This window comes from Quercus lobata, chromosome 3, assembly GCF_001633185.2.
Source record: "Quercus lobata isolate SW786 chromosome 3, ValleyOak3.0 Primary Assembly, whole genome shotgun sequence".
NCBI lineage: Eukaryota > Viridiplantae > Streptophyta > Magnoliopsida > Fagales > Fagaceae > Quercus > Quercus lobata.
The window spans coordinates 1,343,989-1,369,188 of record NC_044906.1 but is presented as its reverse complement, the minus strand read 5'-3'; the positions used below and the strand labels follow the sequence as shown (position 1 = coordinate 1,369,188).

The 25,200-nt window shown below is 37.4% G+C and overlaps 1 protein-coding gene and 1 long non-coding RNA gene across 3 annotated transcripts; both read right to left on the bottom strand.

The window, feature by feature from the left end:
• Positions 1 to 1,136: 1,136 nt before the first annotated feature.
• Positions 1,137 to 14,389, bottom strand: LOC115978719. Of its 2 annotated transcripts, none has more exons than XM_031100563.1 (5): positions 11,589 to 14,389; positions 5,531 to 6,055; positions 4,103 to 4,840; positions 1,872 to 3,164; positions 1,137 to 1,526 (listed from the first exon to the last, which is right to left on the bottom strand). In XM_031100563.1, the coding sequence occupies exons 1-4, from the start codon at positions 14,370 to 14,372 to the stop codon at positions 1,893 to 1,895; spliced, it is 5,319 nt and encodes a 1,772-aa protein (XP_030956423.1). In that variant the 5' UTR covers positions 14,373 to 14,389; the 3' UTR covers positions 1,137 to 1,526; positions 1,872 to 1,892. The 2 variants fall into 2 exon arrangements, with proteins under 2 accessions (XP_030956423.1, XP_030956424.1); XM_031100564.1 differs by having other exon boundaries at positions 1,137 to 1,520.
• A 50-nt stretch (positions 14,390 to 14,439) lies between these two features.
• On the bottom strand, positions 14,440 to 24,708 carry LOC115978712. Its single transcript, XR_004088833.1, has 3 exons — positions 24,443 to 24,708; positions 23,904 to 24,093; positions 14,440 to 14,837 (listed from the first exon to the last, which is right to left on the bottom strand). It is a non-coding gene; the product is annotated as an uncharacterized LOC115978712 (long non-coding RNA).
• Between the last annotated feature and the right edge of the window lie 492 nt (positions 24,709 to 25,200).

The following is a 25,200-nucleotide window of genomic DNA, read 5'->3' as shown; positions in this document are numbered from 1 at the left end:
ACATTGAGTGCCAAAAATTGAAAGAGTAGAAGCTTTTGATAATTTTTGAAATACTTTTTCATTGTAATTTTTATAGGGAATCCTTGTTTTTAGCAGTTTGCAAATTATGGGAAGTTTTGAGAAATTAGAAAAGAGCATTAGTATGTAAAATCTAAATGTATAATAAAAAACTCAAATAAGAATAGGAAGTTGTGATTAGTACCTAGCATTAAAATCTCTCCTCTCCCCACTAAGTGTAAGTAGGGAAAAATAAAATGAAGATAATTTTGATCATGTATGTTGAAATATAAATATGATCTTCATTACCATCTTTCAATAAAATTTACACCCCTTTCATTTTTGATGAACTGGAAAATTTTATTCAAAAGCAAAACTAATTATAGGGAGAGCAAACTAGCCTCCAATCTAATAACAGATACAAGTTGCCCAAAATCAAAAGAACCACAGACATTGTTCAATAAAGGCCACTTTGCCAATGTGTGAATTGCGATATTTGCTTCTTTAGAAATCCAATTAACAGAGCAGTGAAGGATTTGATAAAGAGTGCAATAAATATCAGTGCAAATGCCTCTAATTCTCTAGGGGTGCAAGTTTACACCCTTTCATTAAATGGTGGATCTTTGATTCATGAGATTTATGGTTATTTCAGGTTTTTTTTTAAACAAATGCATTCATCCTATTTTGGTCATCAATGTTGCTATTTGTTCTTTTCTTGCTCCATAAAATATTGATTTGGGTTTCAATTACATTCAATTGTTTACGAATTCACAAAGAGAAGATAATTTACTCATGCATGGTTAAAATCATAAAGATAAAATATTTTCTTCTAACCATCTTTAACTAAAATTTCACAACCATATACATGATCATTTGTTTTTTGTAACCACGATGCTAAAAGTCAAGGGAGATCAAATTGGATATGTCAATCTATACAACTGCGTCTATGACAACCTTATATTGTTGGACCCAAATTATCTCCCTCCAGGAGTCTATTATGTGCATGGGTGAGCATACATGCATGCACGACTGAGTTAGAGAAACGTTTAAAAGGATAAGCAACTAGAAATTCATTATAAACTATCAAACACTTAAAAACTTGACACTTAATGATAGCATGTAGTTTATAACACTCATCAAAATAATAAGCATAACTTCATTCAAATAGCGATATGGTCTTTCTTCACCAAGAAGAAGTAGTTTATAACACTCCAAATAAATGCATCACACAAGTAGTAGTACTTCTATTATTATTGCTACTGCAGCTACTTTTTTTTTCAAACGTGGAAAAACAAGAAAATAATGAAACAATATCAGAATAAACAAAAGATGAATGAACTCTATACATTTCCATAACCATGGGGATGACGACCCAACTCTATACATTTCCATAACCATGGGGATGACGACCCTCTGAGCACATGATTTCAGGAGAAAGAAACACAATTCCAAGTACCACAAACTACAATTACAAGTCACGTTTCCACTGCTTCATATTTAGGATGATCTCCATCTTTAGAATTCTGAACCTTACGTGATAGAAAACAACATATTGAAGAAAAAGCATCAATCATTGTAACTGTTGAACTCAAAGTATCATCAAGGAAAAATAATTATCCTTTTAAATATAATAACATTATTTTTGTGTATGCTTATGAAGTGAAAAGGGACACAATAATATGTCTGATGGATAAATTTTGATGCAATTTACAAGGATTTTATTGCTCCTAAAAATTGGCATGTTCACGTAATTCTATTGTGATAATTATCTAGTGGGAGAGTGAAAATGTTGCTCGTGTTCATGCATTATTGCATTAAAAAGATTAAAGTACATGGTGTGGGAAATTAGGAGAATTGTTGAATAATATACTTACCCTTTCTCTTCTTCAAAAGAACTATTGTGTGGTGGTATTATATTTGCTCTTCCAGAGCCAATGTATGGTGGTATTTAGGTTAGCCTTCCAATGCCATTCATCTTCTTGTGTTGCTTGTACTCTTTCTAGCTTTGGTGTCCCTAAAGCTCCATGAGAGAAAGTCTTCATCTCTGGGCACTGCCTCACAATTACTTCTTCCAAAGATGGGAACTTGAATGAATAACTTATTGAGCAAAAGCTTGAGAGGTTTGGCAAGCAATCAAGTTTTAAGTATGTCAGCTGGGTGAAAGTAATCACCTCACTCGCTTCACCTCCCTCCCCTGTTACAACTTCTGTTATCCTTTCGCATTCACTTACACTCATTTTTTTGAGTTGTATCAAACTTTTGGCTGTTGAGGATGTAACTAAATTAATTAATCCATGACATTTACATATTTCCAGATTTGTCAAATTTTGGAAAGATACCGAGGATGGCACTAAATTTTTCAATTTGTCACAAATCAACACTTTTATAATGCTTAGGTTACGGAAGGATGCCGAGGGAATTTGGCCATGACATATTTCTTCCAAGTTGTTCATGTTTTTGAGAGAAAGCATCTCCAAGACAGGAAAGACAACATCAGAGATAACCATCCCTCTTGAGTTGATGATGTACTTGATCTCGACATTGTTTTGGACATGGAGATGCTTCAGTTGTTGGAAGCCTGTCATATCTAATTCATAGATGACGCTCTTAACACCCTTTAACTCATCCAACCACAGATTTTCAATACCATTCAACAACATTTTAATCCCCCTCTCCAAATGAAAGCTTGTATTCAACTTGAGTTTCAGTGCTCTTGAGTTTTCATGTTTATCAGACCAATCCCACACATCTCCTACGAATATTTTGTATCTTTGCAACTTCTCGAATAACAGATCTTTTGGCAACATGTTGGCATCTGGAATGTGCACTTCTAAAGTAGTCAATCGTGACAAATGCTTTAGCTCTGCAAGGCTAGCTCTTTCATTGTTGAGTCCTTCAACGTCCCACTCAGTGAAGCTATTGCCGACATATAGCTTTTCTAATTGTATCAAACATGATATGACATTTGGTGGAATCAGTTTAAGTTTGGTACAATTGCTCAAATTTAAAATCCGTAAACGAGTCAAAAGCCCTGTTGCTGTCGGCAACTGCTCAACATTGGAGTGAAGAAGGCTAAGAATTTCTAAATTTCTCAGCTCTCCAATCATAGCTATGTCTTCCAACACATACTGATCCAAATCCAATGTTTTCAAACTAGGGAATGCAACCTGCAAGTCCATCTCATGTGTGTAAATAAAATAACTAATCATAGTAACTCACATAATAGAAAATAAGATATATACTAAGTAAAACAGGGGATTATAAAAATAGAATTATCTCTTCATTGAAGAGATGTTGCATAGAGAATTCATTGTACGTAATTAGGAAGCAGTAAATTCTCTTTTACAACTAGATTAGTTAAACTTTTGATATCAGTTTCTCATTTTTTATATCAAAAAAATAAAAATTTATAATTTCTGATTGCTCTGTTTACTACATAAAGAAACAGAGCCTCTCATTGTAAGATATACTCACATTTTCTTCTTCAATAAAGATCACAGCAATTCTACTTATAGAGACAGAATTTTTGACAAACCAAAACTTTTCATAAGCTAGGTACCTATATTATTGCTATTTCATTTGAGGCAACTTGGCAAGCAATGTGAGGAAAGAGCCATCAAAAGATAAATTCATTACAATAGCACATTATGATCCTGCCAAATAGCTAGGTTATAAATACGGGTTGCATCTTACCTTTATTAATTAATTTTTATTTTTTTTATAATACTATTTGTGCTATAAGCTTTTATTACAATAAGATTTTATTAAAACACGGTATACATATACATATATTTTATCACAAAAATATGAGAAATGTTATATTCATAACATTTTCACAACAAATCATAGGTGGTAAATTGCTATTGATTCTAATTTGAATCTATAACTTAATTTTTAATTTTTTTTTGCCTAGTCATAACAACCAATAACATTTAGAATTTGTAGTGAAAATATTGTGTATGTAGCATTTTTCTAAAAATATATATAATTTAATCAAATTATTAAAAAATAAATGTAATTAAATGAATAATAAATTTCAAATTTGAGACCAGTTCTTTTTTGAGAGGGATCAGCTATAATTTATGTTATACCATTAGTCTCTTACCTCTTCAACCAAGAAAAGTGGTTGTTGAATGGATGTCTCTAGTTGACTCTGATCATCTTGTTCTTGAATTCTATAATTTTTTGAAGCAAATATCTGAATTTCATTAGATCCAGACACCTCTAAGGATTCCAATAACGGCCATTCCGAAGTATGTACCCCTCGGTAAAACCACTTGAGCTTTGACAACTTTCGAAGTATCAAGAGAGTCAATTTAGGGAACACAAATCTCACATCTTCTTTTGCACCTTCTTCCTGTTCAATAATTTCCTCAATCCCACATTCGAATATTCGAAGATCATTCAATTGCTGGAGACATCTGGCCACTGAGGTTGGAAACAAACTCTTCAAACTCTCACACTTCCCAACTACTATTTCTTGTAGATTTGGAAAGGAGAACGTTCCCTGGGGGTCCTTATTCCATACACGCTTCAACTTTGGTAGACGACGTATATATAATTTTTTCAACTTAGTAACTGTTACTGCATGTGTTTCCATAACTTCTTGCCCTTGTGGTTCAAATATTTCTTGTAGTGAACCACAACCATCTACTATAAGGAAGTCCAAGCTATGGAATCCTGACAGCATATTAACTTGGAAGATTTTCATAAGATTTTCACAGAGTTCAACCTTCAAGGTCTGAAGCTTCATAAAAGAGCCAGGGGCAAATTTGTCATGCCATATAATTTTAAGGTTAGGCAAATGAGAGATTGTCAATGATTCCAAATTGGGGAATGCAACCTGCAGGACCCATACCATTAGTTTTTGATATAGGAAACAATCATGAAACTAATGCAGGACAAGATATAAACTAAATGAAGACGCCAATGAATTCTATGTTTAGATGAAAAATGTATTTATTGTTTTGCATACAAATTTTTGTGAATATGGTCCCAACATGTTAAAGGAATTTATCTAGATGAAAAAAAGAAGAAGACATGAACATAAATTAAAGATTAATGAAAAATGTCATGAATCCTATAAACAATGTTAATGTATATAGGTCCATAAGATGAAAATATGGTGGTTTGGAATTAAAGACAATATTAAAATACGTTCCTAATATATATATATATATATATATATATATATTAAAATAGAATGTTACAAGTTGAAACTTTTGAATGGTAGAAAACCACTACTTCTCTCTTTCCTATCATACTACAATGGTTGGAAAAACTTAATTACCACCATATTCGATCGTTAGCGAATTGGCTTGTGTTAAGTCTATGTTTTTGTTGACTTAATTTAGTGACAAAGTTTATATATTTTTTCTCTCATTTTAAATTTTTTTTGGGCAAAATTGTATTTGGGAAGAAAATACTTAATTATGTTCAAACTGTTGTCAAAGCTATTTCTTGCATATTGCTTAGCTCGCGAGCAAAGAAAATATATACGAAGTAAAACAGGGGATAATAAAAATAGAATTACCTCTTCATTGAAGAGAGGTTGCATGGCAGTTTGAGAGATCTCCTCTGAATTCACTTCCTTAAGTTCTTTGCTTAATGTCATGTCTGAACTAACAGGTTTGAATATGAATGACTCCAATTTAGGGCATTTTTCTATCACCATAACCTTCAATGATGGAAATTTGATATTGCTTCCTACACAGAATCTTTTGAGGACTGGAAGATCTTTTAGAATTAGGACTTCCAGTTGAGGGAACAACACCTTTGGAATTATTTCTTCTTCTCCTAAGTCTTCTATGAGTAGTATCTTTTCCATTACCTTACAGTCCCCAATGTCAAGATATTTGAGCTGAACCATAAATGTCGCTGTAGAAGAAGACAATAGGTATTTTAAATTGCCAGAGCCTTTCACCTTCAAGTTACGCAAATTTTGAAATCTCGGGTCTGTTAATTTTAAAGAGGAGCTTGCCCGATGTTGGTTGTGAAGTAGTATCTCTTCAGAGTGTATAGAGGACAGTTCCAACGTTTCCAAGTTGGGGAACACAACCTGCAACAACAATTAATTATCTACTTCAGCAAACTTGTTAAAAGAAATGAAGAAAATGGTGTCATATTTGCCTAGTACAACAAGGTCCAGACCTCAAACGGTGATGAAGTCCAGACTCAATTGGAGGTACGTAGCCTTTCTTACCTGACTAATATTCTTTAGCTATAAGCCTATAACCTCACTTGAGGCACATGTCTCTCTCACGTGTCCATGAATTATTTACGCGTGAGAAAGGATATGTGTGTCACAAGTGCGTCCTGATATGTTACTTCCCATTTACTTCAATTAACAGTTGATAATACATTCTCAAAAAACAATTGATAATAGAGACTATTAGCATTGCCATGTTTCTAATGGTCTAGGATTTTTTTTAGAGCGTTACGTTTGGAAGGTGCAATTGTGCAAAGATTGGTTAGGTTATGAAAAAATAAAATAAAAATCTGCTTATGCTAGTATAAGAAAAAATTATTTAATGCTCTAGGGTTAATTTTTCCCTCACATAAATAGTGCACCTTAATTATTTTGAATTTAGCCACTGTTGTGTGAAAAGGGAGCATTATTTTGAACATAGGAATCGCATATTTATTGTAATATATATATATATATATAATCATAATATCCTAAAAACTCTTGTAGTTTCATCCCTTCATATCCTTTCATTATTAATATTTCTCTATGATGGTGACTACCTTGAATTAAATCAATTTTTCTACAATTTTCATCCATCCCATTCAGGATCTAGTAGGTTCTTAACATAATAGTAATACTACCTAGTGAGTATTTGGATTGTATTGAAATGGAGAGCATGTCTGCGTTTGTGCGTTTTGCTGAAAAAATGTGGGTCTCACAGCACTGTTCACTTCACAGACCCACAAAAGTCATTTAAACACAAATTTCAATATAATTTTGGGTTCCACAGCACTATTCACATATTTATAATTTATTTTACTATAGTGTTTTCAGTTTTCAACAATAAGCGGTATCGAAACAGACCCCTAATATGAATTGTATTTGAACTATAAAGATAATTTATATAAAATATTTTCAAATGAACTTATAATGTACACACACATCATGTGGGAAATCCATTACTATATATGCATATAAAAAGTAAAAACAAGAGCCTCATATGTCAAAACATAAGATTTTACCATGTGGTGCATTATTTCATTTTACCTTCCAACTTATTCTTTAATTAGTACTATGTATCACTCTTTGAAAAATTGTAACATTCATTTAACCTTCAACCTTGGCAAAAGTTTTAATGAAGTGATTCATTTAACAATTAACATTCCACCAAAGCAAAGATTTATTAATTTATTTAATTTTTATAATTTATTTATATTCAACAATAATTAATTTAATTTCCTAAGTATTTAATTTTTTTATAAAATTTCGGAAACCACTTTGCAGGATTATATATATTCTGGAATTATACACCATAAATGGCTTGCGAACGTGTAAATACTAGATGATGATGCACAGGATCGTCAGTAACAGTGAGCGGATGGAATCCTTAGTGGTGCGAGAGAATATGCTCAACGATGATCACCGGTGTGGTGCCTGCCACAACGTCTCCGATGCTAAAGTTAGAATGATAAAAATAATAGTCAATCAAGATGTATATCTGTGTGTATGTATATCGTACCTTTCTACTGACTGTATGGGAGCTTTATACTTGCAACCTTGGGGGCTAGCCGTTGGGGTGATTAATGCTTTCTCAAGTAACCCCCCTGGTCCAATAATGAGACTTTTAAGAGGTTCCCAACGGTCTGCTGGGCTGATTTCGTAACCGCTCAAGTCATTGATTGACTGCATTGAGTGACTCCCTGTCTTCGTCAGTGATGATGGTTTTCCTCGTTGTTCCTGATGACTTCGTCAAGGATGCTTCCTCCGTCACTAACGTTATCTTCGTCTAGGGACGCAGCATCGTCATTCCCATCAATTGCCCCCCAGGTTCTGGGGTCGTCGGTGACGTGTCATGACGATCACAGAAGATGAAAAGCTTCTCTTGTGACTCTTGGGGTTCTGTTCCGCTTTTAATGCTTAGTGGCGGCGCTGCAGGCAATCATGGCCACGTGGCGTGTGACGATCCGTGGAGTTAATGGTATGACCCTTGGGTTTCCCGCTGGTTTTCCAATCGCTTTTTGGTCTAAGTTTAAAACTTATCTTCTTTAATTTTTCTCTTTCACTTTTCAAAGAGCGAAGACAGAAAGTTTTTTTTCAGTGATACTCTGAGCGTTCTTTTGAGACTGTCTTTCTTCTCCGAATCACCTTGCGCTGTGTTTTTGCCGTTCCGCCATTGGAGGTGCGTGTTTCTTTCTTTTCACTTCCTTCCCCTTTTTGTTTTTGCATAATCTCTGATTCTATGTTTCCTTTTATTCTTCTTTTGTTGTTGGTTTCTGTTTTTCTTCTTTTTGGGGATTTAGTTTGAGTTGTATTTTTCTGCCCCTTTGATTTCTGCATTTCCATGGTTGATAGTTTGGAGGTTAGGATAGCTTGTCCGTCGGTCTCCTTCCTCTTCGCGCGTCTAGGGGGGTCTTTGGGCACTTATCCGTTTCTAGAAAATTTTGTGTTTGAGGGCAATTGTCTGAGCGTGGTTTTGGGCGACTTGTTGCCCTTGCTCCGTCAATCGCTGAATTGGTTCGAGGGTTTAGCTAGGAGAGGGTCAATGTCTGAGGTTAGATCTAGCGATCTTGAGACTGGGTTGTCTTCTAGTGACGACCCGGTTGAAGGAGACACAGCCGTCTCTGGCCAACGGGTGGTTAGGGCTTTTCACGCCCTCGAGGAGGTTTGTGGCCTGGATGCTGAGACCGTCAATAGATTCAAGGATCGGTTTCAGTTTCCATCTAGGGTTCGTGTTCGTCTACCCAGGGAAGAAAATAGGGCCTGCCACTTTTTCCCGGGTGAAATATGTTTTTATGAGTCATCTTTCGCTTGCGGGCTTAGATTCCCCGTCCATCCGTTCCTGATGGAACTTCTAGATCACTTCGGTATTGCCCCCGGGCAGCTCATGCCTAATTCGTGGAGGATCGTGATCAACTGTATGCAAATATGGTTGGCCTCCAACGGGGATATGATCAGGAGGGCTGAGCTCACCTACTTGTACCGCTTGAAAGAATCCAAAGAGTAGGGGTATTATGAGTTAGTCCCCTGGGAGAGAAAGACTAGGATTGTCAAGGGCTTGCCCTCGTCCTTCAGGTATTGGAAGTCGTGCTTTTTCTTTGTGTCTGGGGACGACTTCGAGACTCAATCCAGCAGTGATTGGGATGATATCCCGAGGTTGCTCCGTCGGTGGGGAACCCCGACCTTAGGTGCGTCAGTATTTCTCCACGTTGTTTCAATTTTGCCAATTTTGAGGCTCTGGTCTTGCTAACTTCTTTGTTTCTGTGTTTGGTGTAGTTAAGAGACGGTCTGGACTGAAGAGCAGGTACAAGGAACGCATAGAGACTGCGATCGGGTACGCTGAGACGATTGAAAGCTGGGACGAGCTGGTTGACCCCCGGTCTCTTGCATTTTACAATCTCGGTCCTGACCCTTCTCCTTTCGTTCTTCGTCAGCTTGGTATTGAAGGCAAAAAGAGTAAGTTCTGACTTCGTCAATATTTGATTCTTCTTTTGTACACTTAAGCAGTTTTTGACTAGCATTTTCTTCTTACAGAGATGACGACAAAGTTCAACAAGGATATGTACGCGAAGATGAGGTCGAAGAAGGACGAGCCCCTGTCCAGTCTAGGGAAGAAGGTCGTGCGCGTGACCGGGCAGGGCTCCACTCCTACTCCTCTTAGTACCATTCCTCCCATAGCTCTCGAGACGACGAGAACTGCCTCTCCAACTGCGTCAATAGAGGAGATCGTCACTCCAGGCTCAAAAAGGCAACGCGTGGCTGGTAAAGGGAAGGAGAAAAAGAAGGTTGATGTTTTCTCGTCGACAATATGGGATGACGAGAGGTTGGCACTGGACAGGGCTCATGAGGTTGTCACCCCAGCGGACCTGAGGGCTCTCTCAAATATGTGTTTGAACGACGTTGCCTCCCGTCACGTTCATAAGCTCGTCCAGGTACGGAGTTCGTCATTTTTTCATTTTTTTTTTTTTTTTTTTTTTTACTGACGACTTATAACCTCTTTCCAGGTGTTGGGAGAGAGCCTCCACATTACTACTGAGTATATCACTCAAGAGGCCAAGGTGGCGTCTCTGACGACCCGGATGGAGGCCCTGGAGAAAGAGAACTCCGACCTGAAGAAGGACCTGATTACCTCCATGGACGAGGCGACCACTTTGAAGCAGAAGGTTAAAGTGTTAGATTACGACCTCAGGGTTGAACGCCAGTTGACCCAAGAGAAGGATGAGCAGCTTCTTTCAGCCAAGGAGAAGCTTGCAACTATTGCTGCCAGGTCAGTGGAGGCCTTCCAGACCACTGACGAGTACAATACTGTACTCTTCAGTTGGTATTTCAAAGGTTTCGAGCTGCTCAGAAGGTATCTCGTCAAGCACCCTTCTGGGGTCAACATGGAGAGTTTAGATTTGGAGGAGGTAGATAAGGAGATGGCTTTGGACGAGGCTGCTCAGTCCTCTGCCCCAGATGGTGATGCTCCAGATCCTGCCACCGATGCCCCTGCCGCTGTGGACGCCTCTGCTGATACCTGACCCTGTTACTTAGGAAAATTTTTGTTGTATTTGGTGGATGCCCTTCTTGTTTTGGGGCACTTTTTTTTTTTTTTTTTTTTTTTTTTAATCTAATTTCAGAACAGTTAATTTTATTTTGAAGACAATGATAGTGGCCCAGTGGTTATGGGCTGGAATGAAGTTTACTTACTTTTCTTCTAGATGCTTTGGCTGATTTACATTTGTTTACAATTTTGTGTTTTGTTGCATCCTGTTTTGATTTGATGCATTGCACTCTAAGGGTCGTTGTAATTTATATTAAGATTCATATATATTTTTAAAATGATTCGGAATATGGCATACCTTCAAAAATTTAATTACTTTAACAACAATTAAAAGAAAACCAGCAAAAAAAAAAAAAAAAACGAAAATTTAATAATACACATAATAAACAATATAGAAAATAATTATGTGGTTAAGTTAGTTAAAATAATTATATATATGTGAATTCGTTTAAACAAAATGTTCACATATGGAATTATATCAATCATAATAATTCACATTTCCACTTTTTTTAATGACATTTAATTTAACTAATTCTCAAATATAATACCGTCTAATAAGTATTATACATGAACTACAAAGATTATTTTTTACAAAATATTTTCATATGAATTTTAATATACTCGCAATCGCGCAATACATACACTAGTACTGCTACAATTAATTGGAAAGACATATATAGCAAACTTGTATACAAGCCTTATGTCAAAATTAATTTTGGTTGTTTTCTATGAATTCGGCTATTCCTTAATTGATATCTAACTTAAATAGTCATCATTGAAACAGTGCTAGAAACATCTATGAATGGCTCAGTGTGTGTATAGTAGGTGTCAGATCATTATTTGAAGAATTAAACTTTGACGTACCTGTTCATGTAGAACTGGCATGTGAAAATCAAGCCTTCCCTCATAAGTGATTTCTCCAGCCTCAGTTATGAATGCCTTTTGTGTGTTTAAGAAGCTTATAAGCTTTGGAAGACACTGTAGTGCCAAGCGACGTAGTTGAGGGAACAGAATCTTATCTCCATCTTCTATGTCGCCCTCTTCTTTTATGACTACTGCACCCATAACACTGCATTCTCTTATCTCCAATTCTTGGAGTTGTAAAAGGCACTTAGCCATAGATGACGAGAAGACAAACTTCAGTTGATCACAATGTTCCACTTTCACAATTCGTAAGTTACAAAAAGTTGTTGGGGGAAGCTTGCCATGACATATTTCTTCCAGGTTGATCATGTTTTTGACAGAAAATTTCTCCAAAACAGGAAATACAATTTCAGTAGCAGCCAATGCCCTTGAATTGATGATATGCTTAATCTCGGCATTATTTTGGACATGGAGATGCCTCAGTTGTTGAAAGCCTTCCCTATCGAGTTCATACAGAATACTCTTAACACCCTTCAATTCATCTAAACAAAGATGTTCAATACCATTCAACAACATTTTGATCCCACCCTGTAAGTGTAAGCTTGTATTCAGCTTGAGTTTTAATTCTCTTGAGGTTTCAGGCTTATCAGACCAGTTCCACACATCTCCTACAAATATTCTGTATCTTTCTAACTTTTCAAATAATAGATCTTTTGGCAGAATGTTAGCACCTTGAATCTGAATCTCTAAAGTGATCAAACGTGACAAATGTTTTAGCTCAGTAAGACTTGCATTAGTTCTATCAATATTGAGTCCTCCATTCTCCCACTGAACAAAACTGTTTCCCATATACAATGCTTCTAATTGCACCAAGCGTGATAGGACATTAGGTGGAATCACTTCAAGTTTGGAACATCCGCTCAAATCCAATAATCGAATACTAGTCAACAACCCTATTTCCCTTGGCAATTGGGACACCTCGGAATTTAAAAGGCTAAGAATTTCTAAATTCTTGAGCTCTCCAATTATAGCTATGTCTCCTAACACACAGTAATCCAAGCACAGTGTCTGCAGATTTCTAAGGAGATGAAGTGAGGAAGGAAGTGATGAAAGTTTCATTTGTGTCAAATCTAAAACCTTGAGTTTTCCCATCCCCTTGAAGAAAGTCTCTGCGATCTGAAAAGAATGATTTCCACCACTCACACGAAAAAGTTGCAATTCTGGACATTCCATTTCATCTGGAAGTTCACGAATATCTCCCCCATCAATAGAGAATATGGTGCATCTTTTGAGTGCATCTACATCCGGCCATTCATTTACCTCGCCACCGTCTCCAACCATAAACATATCACAATGTTTTGACGCAATCAAAATAGCAACATCACGGACAACATCATGCATATGAAGATGCTCACGAGAATGACGGCAATCTAACAATAGACAAGAGTCTCTCAAGTTACGAACTAGTCTATATAGTCTGTTCCTCGTGTCTTCCAATGTATTAATGCCGTCAAATAAACATAAACCATAAGAATATTTCAACAAGTCAAGATATACAATGCTTGAACTCATTTGAGAACATAGCAAAAATATTTTCTTCTCCTGACTTCCAAGATGACTATAACTCAACCTAATAGAAGAATATATAGTTGACTGCATTTTTGTGAGGTGTTCAGGAGCCGGTCTTCTTAGTAGATGAAGAGCATCCTTCCACTCATATAAACTCTTATTCTTTAATGCCTTAGAAACTGTTACAAGTGCAATAGGTAGACCTGCACACTCTTTAGCTACCTTAGTAGCCGTGGGTCGCAAGTTAGGTTCTTTAACAGATTCACCCGCCATCATTTCAAACAAACTCCATGCTTCTTCTACTCGTAAAACACCAAGTCCAAAATCCTTCTGGGTGCCGATCTCACAAGATAATATATCTTGATTCCTGGATGTTACCACTACTTTGCAACCCTTACTAGGAATTCCAACCTCCTCTAAATCAAGTTTGTCCCATATATCATCTAGAATAACAAGTATCTTGTTGTGCTCTGATAACCTCTCTCGAAGCCGGATTGCCCTTCCTCGTACTGTCTCCTTCTCAAACTTTAGATCCAGCATGTCTGCAAGTTCTCCTTGAATTCGTCTCAAGTCTAGATTCTGTGTCACTTCTGCTATGGCCACCTCATTGAATATTTTTTTTTCCTTGACTTGCTTAGCAACTTCTCTCACAAGTGTAGTCTTTCCCACACCAGGCATCCCCCACACCCCAATCACATTGATATTTGCATCTCCTAATGCATCCATAAGTTGCTCCACAATTGACATTCTTGACTCAAAGGTCATGTAATCCTTATATGTAGTAGTCATTGTCGCCTGTGATGGAGGACGGAAAGAAACTTTGTCAAAGCCGCCATTTTTCACGACTTCATCAATATCTTGCACCATCTTTTTTGCTTTCTTGCTTTGCTGATGTCGTAGCTTCAGGTTCAGGCATGCCCCATTGAAACTCCTCATTTTTGCATTTTCTTCACCCTCAAGAACTTCTTTGACCTTTCCCATAATCACATCTACATTCTCTAACCACATTTTAACATCAGCTTCAATTTCTTCAGCATCTCTTATAGCAGCATCAATGGAATGTTGCACCCTATCTCTAGCACCCTGCAACTTGTCTACCTGTTTCTTCATATTCTGAATGTTGCTACTGTAGTAAAACAAATAACCTAGACACTGTCCAACTGGTTCAACCGTATACTCAGCAATTTTTGCTGCAATGGAAATAACAATCTCCATTCTTGACTCTTTTTTTTCTTTTTCTTTTTCTCTTTTTTTTTTTTTTTTTTTTTTTTTTTTTTTCGGGTGTTTGTGGAAGTAGACACAAACAAAAACTCAAAACCAAGAAAAAGACAATTAGACCCTACAATGAGAATAAATCGTAAAGGGAAACAAGGAAATACACTACTCTCCTTGCCCTTAGGATATTGAAAGACCGAAGTAAGGCGGTCAAATGAAGGAAGTTGGAAAAGGAGACTAGAAGCACATATCTCTCTTTCTATAAAAATGAATATGAGAAGCAAGATACAGAGATTGGAGTACGGTATGGTATAAATGGCAAAATGACCACGAAGAACGAACAGTGAATTATGGAAGTACAGGAATATTATCTATATGACCGTCGTACCACACCGATCTCGCTTTAGAGCTTGACTTTCACACTTGAGTTAATTGCTTCACCAGCCCATCCAGTCATGCCTAGTTCTGAATATCCACAAGTGAGCACAATTAGAAAACAGGAATTGATCGGTGGTAATATTAAATATATTAAGATTCAAATACAACATTGTGTATATTTTGTTTTAAGAATCGTACCGTCAGGTACGGCCAGAATTTGCTGTACCGGTGGGTAGGCAGTAGGCTGGTTCATAACAATGTTATAAATACTATTTCAAATCCATTTCAGTTTGTTTAGTGGAATTAAATAATATATATTAGCCTCTGAGCGCACAAGTTCAGTGTTCAGAGGCTCTTCTATTTTTTAGGTAAAGATTAATAATTTGTATTTGTAAGGACGCGATTCGTGACGGACCGTAACAGTGTCGGGTTCGCACGTAAAAAGGCCCCTAACAATATCATTTGTAGAGCATGGGTTTGAAAGGCTAGGCCCTGGTTGATAGGCGGTGGGTTTTTCGCGGTGTTCGTGCAAGTTTAAGTTTCCCTACACCCCTGGAGTCTTTCTCCTGGAGGTGGGCTGGGAGGCTCTGGTTTCTGGCCATTTTTCTCAACCTCCCTTTTAGGTTACTTCTTTTTCCTTTTATATTCGCCTGCGTTCATTGTCCTTCGTCCACGTATAGGGTCAATCTTTCCAAAATTGATACTTGTCCCATCAGCCCATATTCAAAGTCGTTGGGGGTGGTTGTAAAAGCTAAAGACTGAGGCTCTGTCAGGTTCAGAGCATTAAATGGCAGTAACAGCAGCTTTCCCTTGATATTTTAGATCTTTCTTCCAAGTTTCAGTCCTATACCGTCTTTACCCTTATTTCTTCTTTGGGGGGACTTTGGGTCTGCCGAGGATTGAGCTGTCCTCGGCGGTATCCAAAGGCTATTTTGTCGAGCTTGGGCCATAGCCCTCCTCGGCTTGGGCCTCCGGATTCTCCCTGGGTAGATGGGCCTGGCCCATAGATCATTTGGGCCCCACAATAGCCCCTCAAAACCCGGCTGTCCAACCTCTTGGTTGGAAAGGGGGGTTTTGGTGATGTCCAACCTCGTCCTACGGCCCAATCAATTTGGCCTATTAATAATGCTGGCGGCTCTTCATCTGTCCAAGAAATGCACCGGTCTATGAGACGGTTTTTTTTTTTGATTTCGCGCTTGACGCGTTCTTATCGTTTGGGTATTCCAAAACGTGCTTTTAATGACCACTATTTACGAGACTACTTTAATTTGGCGGTTTGTTTTGATGGGGTGGAGAAGCGGAACCGGCATGTTTGTGTTGGCAGATTCCTTTGGAGATCTGAACCTATTAAATGTCTCCCGCTCCACCCTCTGTATAAGAAGGAAAGGAGGAGGTTATTGTTTTTGTAAAGAATCCCTTTTCATCCTTCTGAGATTTGAAATACTTGGCCTCCCCTGGGGTTCATTTCACCCACTAGTTTATACACTAAATCGTGATACACTTTACCGCACCAACAAGGGATGCAAAAGCCCCACCCCTCCCAAAAACGCCACGTTCCGATAAAGCTCATCATGGCTCGATCGGGACAAGGATGGCGAAGACTCAAAATCAACCTCATCCTTCTTTCAGTCAAAATCCGAAGCAGGGACTCGTCACGTCAAACTTTCGACGTGACTGAGTCGAGAACACCCAAGATCATTACCATCCGGCTCCTCACGAGCGTACCTAATATGGCACCGGCGTGTTAGGAGTCAGGGTTGAGGCAGGGGCTAAGTGCTTCTGTTTCTCCCTCTTTTGCTCCCTGGTGCCCTCCCCCGCCCTCTCCTTATAGTCTTCCCAGCACCAGTTCCGACCTGGTGCTCTCTCTTCTCCCTCTTTTGCTCCTTTTCTTTCTTTTCATTTCTTCTCTCCTCTTCTCCTCCTTCTTTACTCATGTCTTCCATCTTCTTTATTCATCCCCTCCATCATCGTCATTGATTTCTTCCTTACTATTTCCTTCTTCTTCATTCATTCTCTTTTTTAAAGTGAGTCCCTCTCTTAATATGAGCAGCAATGAGGCGGAGATTGGAGAAACTTTGAAGACGAGTTTAAAAGACGCTTGACAGTTTACTTTTCTGTACTACAGATGTAATGGTTGCTTAGGCAGTCCACATTTTGTATAGGCTCGTTTGAGCCCCTTTTTATATGTTGTAGCAAGTTCTCATATTAATAAAAATTGTTGTCTACCTTTTTTTTTCGCATATTATGTTTTTACGTTTTCATAAATTTACAAGCACTGCTCGGCACAATGATATAGCATCTAAATCAATGACGACTAAAACCAAAAGACTTAATAAAAAAAGACGTCGCCATAACTTTAATAGAAATGCTTGGCCTAATAGGCCGATCAATGAAGAGTAATACTTACCCAATGTCAGCCGAGGTGAAAAACGAAGGCTTGATGTCATGTAAGGAATAACTATTTGAAGATATAGCACCCACCAAATGAGCGGCCTTCTTATATGACTAAGCGCTGGGGCGTTCCACCCCCTTCCTTACACCTTTATTGGCCTTAACATTTTATGGCGTTTAAGCCGTGGATGAAGTGACCTGACATTTTTACCAAGTAACCTTTCTTATGAGATTCAAACCTTTTCTCATCCAAGTATTTGGTTTTCCCATAGGCTTGAATCCGAGGACCATGCAAGGCCTTGGTTCTGTCCAATAACTTGTAATTTTATAATTTTTCGTGCTTGGCTTCCCCATAGGCTTGAGTCCGAGGACCATACAATGCCTTGGTTCTGCCCAAAAACTTGTAATTTTTATAATTTTTCGTGCTTGGCTTCCCCATAGGCTTGAGTCCGAGGACCATACAAGGCCTTGGTTCGGCCCAAAAACTTGTAATTTTTATAATTTTTCGTGCTTGGCTTCCCCATAGGCTTGAGTCCGAGGACCATACAAGGCCTTGGTTCTGTCCCTGGGCCCATATGCCGAACGGGCCTAGGCCGCGAATTTACTGGGCCCACAAATTAAGAGGTGTTTCCATAACTTTTGATCACGCGGTACCTTTTGGCGTCCCAGTGTTCGAGGTGCACCTTCTCGAGACTCCTTTAACCTCAGGGTTGCAGACGACGTTGGAAGTCGAGCCAGAGACGTTTTGTCTGTAGCGTTCCTTGGGACGCTGCGCGAATTAAATGCCACCACCTTATCTTTTAACATAAATAGGAGAGAAGGTTGCCCCTTTTCACACACAAATCCTTCAGATTCCTCCCTTAGTTCATCATGCTTGAGGCAGGGCTTGGGAAAAAGGAGCTCCCTCCGCCACAAAGGCGTCATGTCCCCCCGAGACTCAAAGTAGGGAGGTACAGGCCAAGAAGGTGCAAGTTCAAGGGAGCATTCCATTTCGTCATAGGGGAGAGGGTCCTCTTCCCTCTTTTAGTCAAAATCCGAAGCAGGTTCTGGTCATGCCAGTTTTTCGGTATGTCCAAAGAAGGAGTTTCCACCATCAGCACTGTCTGCCTTGTGGCAGGCAAATTTTTGTGGGGGCTTCCCAACCTCAAGCTCCTAGCACCTTTTCTGTAGATGGTGTTAGCCTGAGGTCAGGTTCTTTGGCTGCCTGAGTTATGGGCAAGCAGAAGTGTCGAGGAATAGTTTCCTTAGACAATAACTTGGCGCAGTAGCCAACCTCTCCTCTGAGCTGTCCCCACGGCCTTATCTCCACTCGCTTGTATTTTCCTTTACTTATGTAGTCAGTTTTAGTGTAAGCTTGTTTCAGCTTTTCATTGTACACTGTACTGTTCCTTTGTCTTAATAAAATATGTGTCTATTTCTCCATACATATCTTTCTTCTCCGTAACAACTACTTTATGCATGAATATTAAATGCAAGCTTGCCCTTAAGGATATTCCAGGCAGAAAAAATGCTTTAACACAGGTTCTTACTAATTTAAACTCACAAATATTATCAAGTATAACAATGGTAACTTTCAATAAATTAAATTCTTGGAACTAACTGGGATAAGCGCTGAGTACTACGCGATGTATGCTAGACCCATGTCCGAGAACGATAATCTCTAAATAATTCGTCTGAAAGGGTAGCTAAGTAGCGAGGGACTTTGGTTGTGCTTTTGGGGTAATATGTTGCGCCGTATCGCATCAACCCCTTTGATACTGGGGATCCGAGGGTAGACCGAGGAATCCGCGCAATCAAGGTATTAACCCGTCTGCTAACGCGGAGTTCTCTTCGGAGGGATTTCGAGGTTTACGGGCCATAGTTTTTTCTTTAAATAGTTGGTTCCTCATCCAAGTAGTTGGTTTCCCCAGAGGCTTGGGTCCGAGGACCATGCAATGCCTTGGCTCTGTCCAAAACCTAGTTTTCCACATCCAGGTAGTTGGTTTCCCCTGAGGCTTGGGTCCGAGGACCATGCAATGCCTTGGCTCTGTCCAAAACCTAGTTTTCCACATCCAGGTAGTTGGTTTCCCCTGAGGCTTGGGTCCGTGGACCATGCAATGCCTCGGTTCTGTCCAAAACCTAGTTTTCCACATCCAGGTAGTTGGTTTCTCCTGAGGCTTGGGTCCGTGGACCATGCAATGCCTCGGTTCTGTCCAAAACCTAGTTTTCCACATCCAGGTAGTTGGTTTCCCCTGAGGCTTGGGTCCGTGGACCATGCAATGCCTTGGTTCTGTCCAAAACCTAGTTTTCCACATCCAGGTAGTTGGTTTCTCCTGAGGCTTGGGTCCGTGGACCATGCAATGCCTTGGTTCTGTCCAAAACCTAGTTTTCCACATCCAGGTAGTTGGTTTCCCCTGAGGCTTGGGTCCGTGGACCATGCAATGCCTTGGTTCTGTCCAAAACCTACCATCCAGTTTTCCAAAACCTATCCACCAGGTAGTTGGTTTCTCCTGAGGCTTGGGTCCGTGGACCATGCAATGCCTGGTTCTGTCCAAAACCTAGTTTTCCACATCCAGGTAGTTGGTTTCCCCTGAGGCTTGGGTCCGTGGACCATGCAATGCCTTGGTTCTGTCCAAAACCTAGTTTTCCACATCCAGGTAGTTGGTTTCCCCTGAGGCTTGGGTCCGAGGACCATGCAATGCCTTGGTTCTGTCTAAAACCTAGTTTTCCACATCCAGGTAGTTGGTTTCCCCTGAGGCTTGGGTCCGTGGACCATGCAATGCCTTGGTTCTGTCCAAAACCTAGTTTTCTCATTGTGTGGGATCTTGGCTTTAGGGGAGTTAGCTCCTCGGCCAAGCCCCTAGTCAAGAAACATAGTCCCTAACAGAACTTTATACTAGAACTCTATAACCGACGGTTAGATATAACGAAGAAATTCTATCGACCCACTTCCTATACCAACACACAAGCCTTTCCCACAGACGGCGCCAATTGTAAGGACGCGATTCGTGACGGACCGTAACAGTGTCGGGTTCGCACGTAAAAAGGCCCCTAACAATATCATTTGTAGAGCGTGGGTTTGAAAGGCTAGGCCCTGGTTGATAGGCGGTGGGTTTTTCGCGGTGTTCGTGCAAGTTTAAGTTTCCCTACACCCCTGGAGTCTTTCTCCTGGAGGTGGGCTGGGAGGCTCTGGTTTCTGGCCATTTTTCCCAACCTCCCTTTTAGGTTACTTCTTTTTCCTTTTATATTCGCCTGCGTTCATTGTCCTTCGTCCACGTATAGGGTCAATCTTTCCAAAATTGATACTTGTCCCATCAGCCCATATTCAAAGTCGTTGGGGGTGGTTGTAAAAGCTAAAGACTGAGGCTCTGTCAGGTTCAGAGCATTAAATGGCAGTAACAGCAGCTTTCCCTTGATATTTTAGATCTTTCTTCCAAGTTTCAGTCCTATACCGTCTTTACCCTTATTTCTTCTTTGGGGGGACTTTGGGTCTGCCGAGGATTGAGCTGTCCTCGACGGTATCCAAAGGCTATTTTGTCGAGCTTGGGCCATAGCCCTCCTCGGCTTGGGCCTCCGGATTCTCCCTGGGTAGATGGGCCTGGCCCATAGATCATTTGGGCCCCACAGTATTTATTATAATTTGAGATTTTTACTTTTTCCAATCACCAAAAAAAAAAAAACCTAAAAGTGTAATTAAATTTTTTTTTTAAAATTGAAAAAAAAAGAAGACAGAAGAAACAAATACATCGTGATGAAGTAAACAAAAAAAAAAAAATGAATACATGAGATGAGTTTTGTAGATTGGAGAAATTTTAAAACTAATAAAAGAGTAATTCTATTTTAGAGGAAGTTGGTGAGTAAAAGTATAAATTTAAATCAACCTAAAAGTAGGAGTTTATTAGAAACAGGAAGACATTTCAATGTAGAAGCAGGAATTTATTATTTTTATTAATTTATTATTTTAACCCCATTTTTAAGTTTTAGATAGGGGTATTTTTTACAATAAAAAAAATAATAACTAACTTTCTTTTTCTAATTTACTATTTTAACTCCATTTTTAAGTTGTTGATTAATTAATTTAGGGGTATTTTTGATAGGAAAAAAGAGTAATAACTAACTTTCTGAATCCTCTTAATATATACAGAGATATATATATGTGTGTGTATATAAAATATATAAAACTATCAATTCAAAGAAAATTCATCATTTAATTGTATAAAATTATAAATTAAACATAAATCTACAAATCACAAAGTGTCAAAAAAATATTTTAAAAAATTACCCAAAATCAAAATCATTACACAAATCCCAGATACCACAAATCAAAATTTAAAATTCAAAATCAAATGTATACCATTTCTTTTAAAAATATATATATACCACATTATTTATTATATCTATATATATATATATATATATCAATTTAATATCAATTAATAGAATATCTTATATATTTTACTGTCAAAATATATTTAAAATAGAATAAATTATAGACAAAACTTAGGTATAATACTTTAGGTGTTGTTCCTTAGATTCTCCACTTAAGATTGAACCATGTGGCTAGTTAACTAAAAAATATACTTCAACCTTATAAGAAAAAATTTATATGATAAAATTTTAAGAAGAAAACCTAAAGAACAGTACTAAATATTGTACTTTTAAGTCTTACCAATAAATTATAGTGCCTAGAGAGTAAAATGAATGATAACTTGATAAGTTCTTAAGCTTTTAATTTTGTAAAGAAGGAGAAAACAAATTTAAAAAATAAAACATTGCTACGTAAGAGAGAGAGTAAAGAAAAGACCAAGGAGCAAAGAAAAGGTAATAAATAGAGAGGAAGAAAGAAAAGTAAAAAGAGAAGTAGTGGTCCCTGACAACATGACATGAGCGGGAGAAACAAGTAAAAGAGAAACAAAGCTAAAAAGCAAACTAGCAGTGAAACATTGTTCCGGCCGAAATTTAAGTTTTAGCCGAAATAGTCCGAAATGTACTGAAATTCATTGGAATTGATGTTGAGGTCGAACAAGGGGGTTTAGTGTGCTGGGTTCATGACTGGAATGGAATATTCCGTCCATTCTGGCCAGAACTAAACAGAATTCACAACAGTACTATCAGTGACGGAGTTAAGATTTTAGATTAGAGGGGGCAAGATCAAAAGTCAAGGTTGGAGTAAAATTAAATTAAAAATGTATTAATTGATATTAATAACAAAATAAATAAACAACTATATACAAATGTAATTGTCGTCCACAGTTAAAATTTGGCTTTGTAAAAAAACTTGGGCTTGAGACTAAAAAATGTTGGTAAAGAAAGAAAAATTTGTTATATGAAACGAAGGTGCCATGACTAGTTCTAGATCACAAATTATTTTACAATTTTTTTGTCAAAATCCTGACATGAGAGATTATGAGTGGTTAGCCAATACTAACACATAAATCCACCATTTTTTTTTCAACAATCACATTTTGTCATGTAACAATTATGACAAGAAGTTGGAAAAAAATTTATGTTCCTCGACTTTTTCGAGATGCTTTGGTGACTAGTGAGTGAAGGTAAATATTTTTTTTTCTAATGATGGTGGAGAAGTAGACCGTACAAGTGGTTTTATTTTATTATAATATTATTTTAGGTGGGACCCATTATTCTACTAAAATAATTGCAGTGGGCCGTGGGAATGTGAAATGGGGTTTTCCTGTGAAACTAATACACAGTATTATATTTATGTAAAAAAGCTGATTATCCTTGTGTATACTAATAATTATTACTTGTACTATATACAATACTAGTACTTAAGAATTTTTGGGGCATCAGAGGGGGCATTTGCCCCCCCCCTGGCCCCCCTTCCCTTCGCCCCTCGGTACTATTGTTATGAATTCTGTTCTGTTCCGGCCAGAAGGGGCGGAATATCTCGTACCAGTATGCAAACAGGAACGGTGACCCTCCTGTTCCACCTCGGGTAGAATTTCGGTCCATTCAATACCATTCCGATCATTTCGGTATGTTTCGGTCAATACCAGCCGAAATTGAAGATTCGGCCGGTATGCGTTTTGATCCTTTTTTTTTCCCCTAAATCTAATGTCTGAATTGAACCACAGCTTTTCCAGAAAGAATTTTTTTTTTAATCCACTGTGACTGTCTTCGTCTCAATTTAAAACATCGAAGAAAAAAAAAAACAAAACAATATAGTGGCAGCAAAAAAGTCTGAGAAAAGAAAAATAAGAAGAACAAGATGAGAGACCCAGAAAGAGAGAATGCATTGGTGTGAAGAAGTGTGAGAGACAGTTGAAATAAATTGGGTGGGAAATGGAAAAGTGAATTTCAAGAAGATTCTATGCTTTTAATTACTCAAAATGTTGACTTTATTTACAAAACTACCATAAATGATTTTTTTTTTTAATAAAAATAACCATATGCAAATATGCTTACTTTTTCTAAGAGTTGAAAAAAAAAACTAATATATTAAAATTTTTATTTTTTATATATATGAATAATATATTTATTTATTTATTTGTGGTAATTATGAAATGATACACCGTAATAGTCTGTTACTAATCCTGTGCCATAATATTTCATTCCAATTAATAAACTGAAACAAGTTCCAAAATAGTATTAAGAAGATTGAGAAGAACTATAAAGTTCTATAGTATCATATATCCTACCAAGTTCCTAAACTTTTACTCAAATATATATACATATATATATTACCCAAATTTGTTTTTGTTCAAAAACAAATTTGGGAAGCAAAGCAGAGATGGACAATAGAAACTAGAAACACGTACGTACCTCTCTTTACTCCCCTAATTTCAGAGTGCAAAGTGAATTGATAGTAACTAGAGTTGAATACGAAGACCCAGATCAAAGTTTTTTTGAAGCTCGTACAGTGCCGGCTCAACCATAGAAGCAATTGATGCAATGACTTAAGGCCCTCAAATAAAAGAAGGCCCTCGATGCAAATTAATTCCGGCTCCTTCACCTAGGAAAAAAATTTAAGGCGCCACTAATAGAAATAAATTGATATGAAGAGCAAAAATTAAGGATGTTTAAAGAGAGAAAATTAGGCCCCCTTGTAACCGACAGTTTATAAAAAAAAAAAAAAAAAATTAAACCCCCTTTCCCACAACATAGAAATTGAAGAGATAATGTTCCTATTTAAAATCTGAATTAATAGCTTTGTAAATAACTTCACTGATAAAAACTAACATTTATTACTTGAATCTATAGGAAAAAACAAACAGAAAAAAACATTCTCTCTCCATCTTAAATGAGTTAAATTTCAAGAAATCAAATATAGTACCGATTAGTATTTTTTTTTCCCTGCTCACCTTGCTTCTCTCTAGTCTCCGTCTTGATTCTATTTTTATAGCATTCTTCGTTGTTGGCTAGCTACTCTTCTTTGATCTTCATTCAGGTTTGCTTCTATTTGCTCTTCCTTTCTTTTTATTCTTCTTGCTACTAGGTTTTTTTTTTTTTTTACTTGTTGCCAAGTTTCACTGATTTGGGTTTCTCTCTTTTTTTGTCAAGGAATTGGAACGAAACACTCTAGTCATAGTCAACACCCAGAACTTTTTACTAGACTTTTTAAAAAAATTTTAATATTTTTCTCCAAAGTACAAGTCGTACGTGTTTATAGCTGGAAAGCATTCCATCTTTTTCTATGCTATGAGTTATCATGTCAATCAGCAAGAGTTATCAAAAGTCAGAATCCATGTGCATTGCAGTCTTTTTTTTGAGAAACGTGAATTGCAATTTGCAGACTATAGTTACATCAAGACTATAGTTACATGTTTACATAAGCATTCAACTTTATTTTAGTGCTTCTATTTTCAACCTACGTACATCAAGTCTTTTTTTTTTTTCCCCATCCATTTAAAAAGTCATTAATTTGTTATAGGTAGAGTATTGTCTTAATTTAATAAAATTATAAGTTTAGGATAATATATTTTGTATTAAAATTAATTTGTTAAGCTATGTGATAAATAATTTTTTATTCCATAAAATTAAAAATTTTTCTATTACATATCATGTTTTATTTTAATTACAAATTATTACTAAAAGATTAAGTGATATTAAAAGGAAATGT

What these genes read in the sequence shown, in the direction of transcription:
- LOC115978719 (XM_031100563.1), bottom strand. Translation starts at nt 14,372, where the DNA reads ATGGAGATTGTTATTTCCATTGCAGCAAAAATTGCTGAGTATACGGTT. An exon ending in TGCCAGTTCTACATGAACAG is followed by an intron (nt 6,056 to 11,588) that starts GTACGTCAAAGT and finishes TTGTTGTTGCAG; the next exon opens with GTTGTGTTCCCCAACTTGGA. An exon ending in CACTTTTCTTGGTTGAAGAG is followed by an intron (nt 3,165 to 4,102) that starts GTAAGAGACTAA and finishes ATGGACTTGCAG; the next exon opens with GTTGCATTCCCTAGTTTGAA.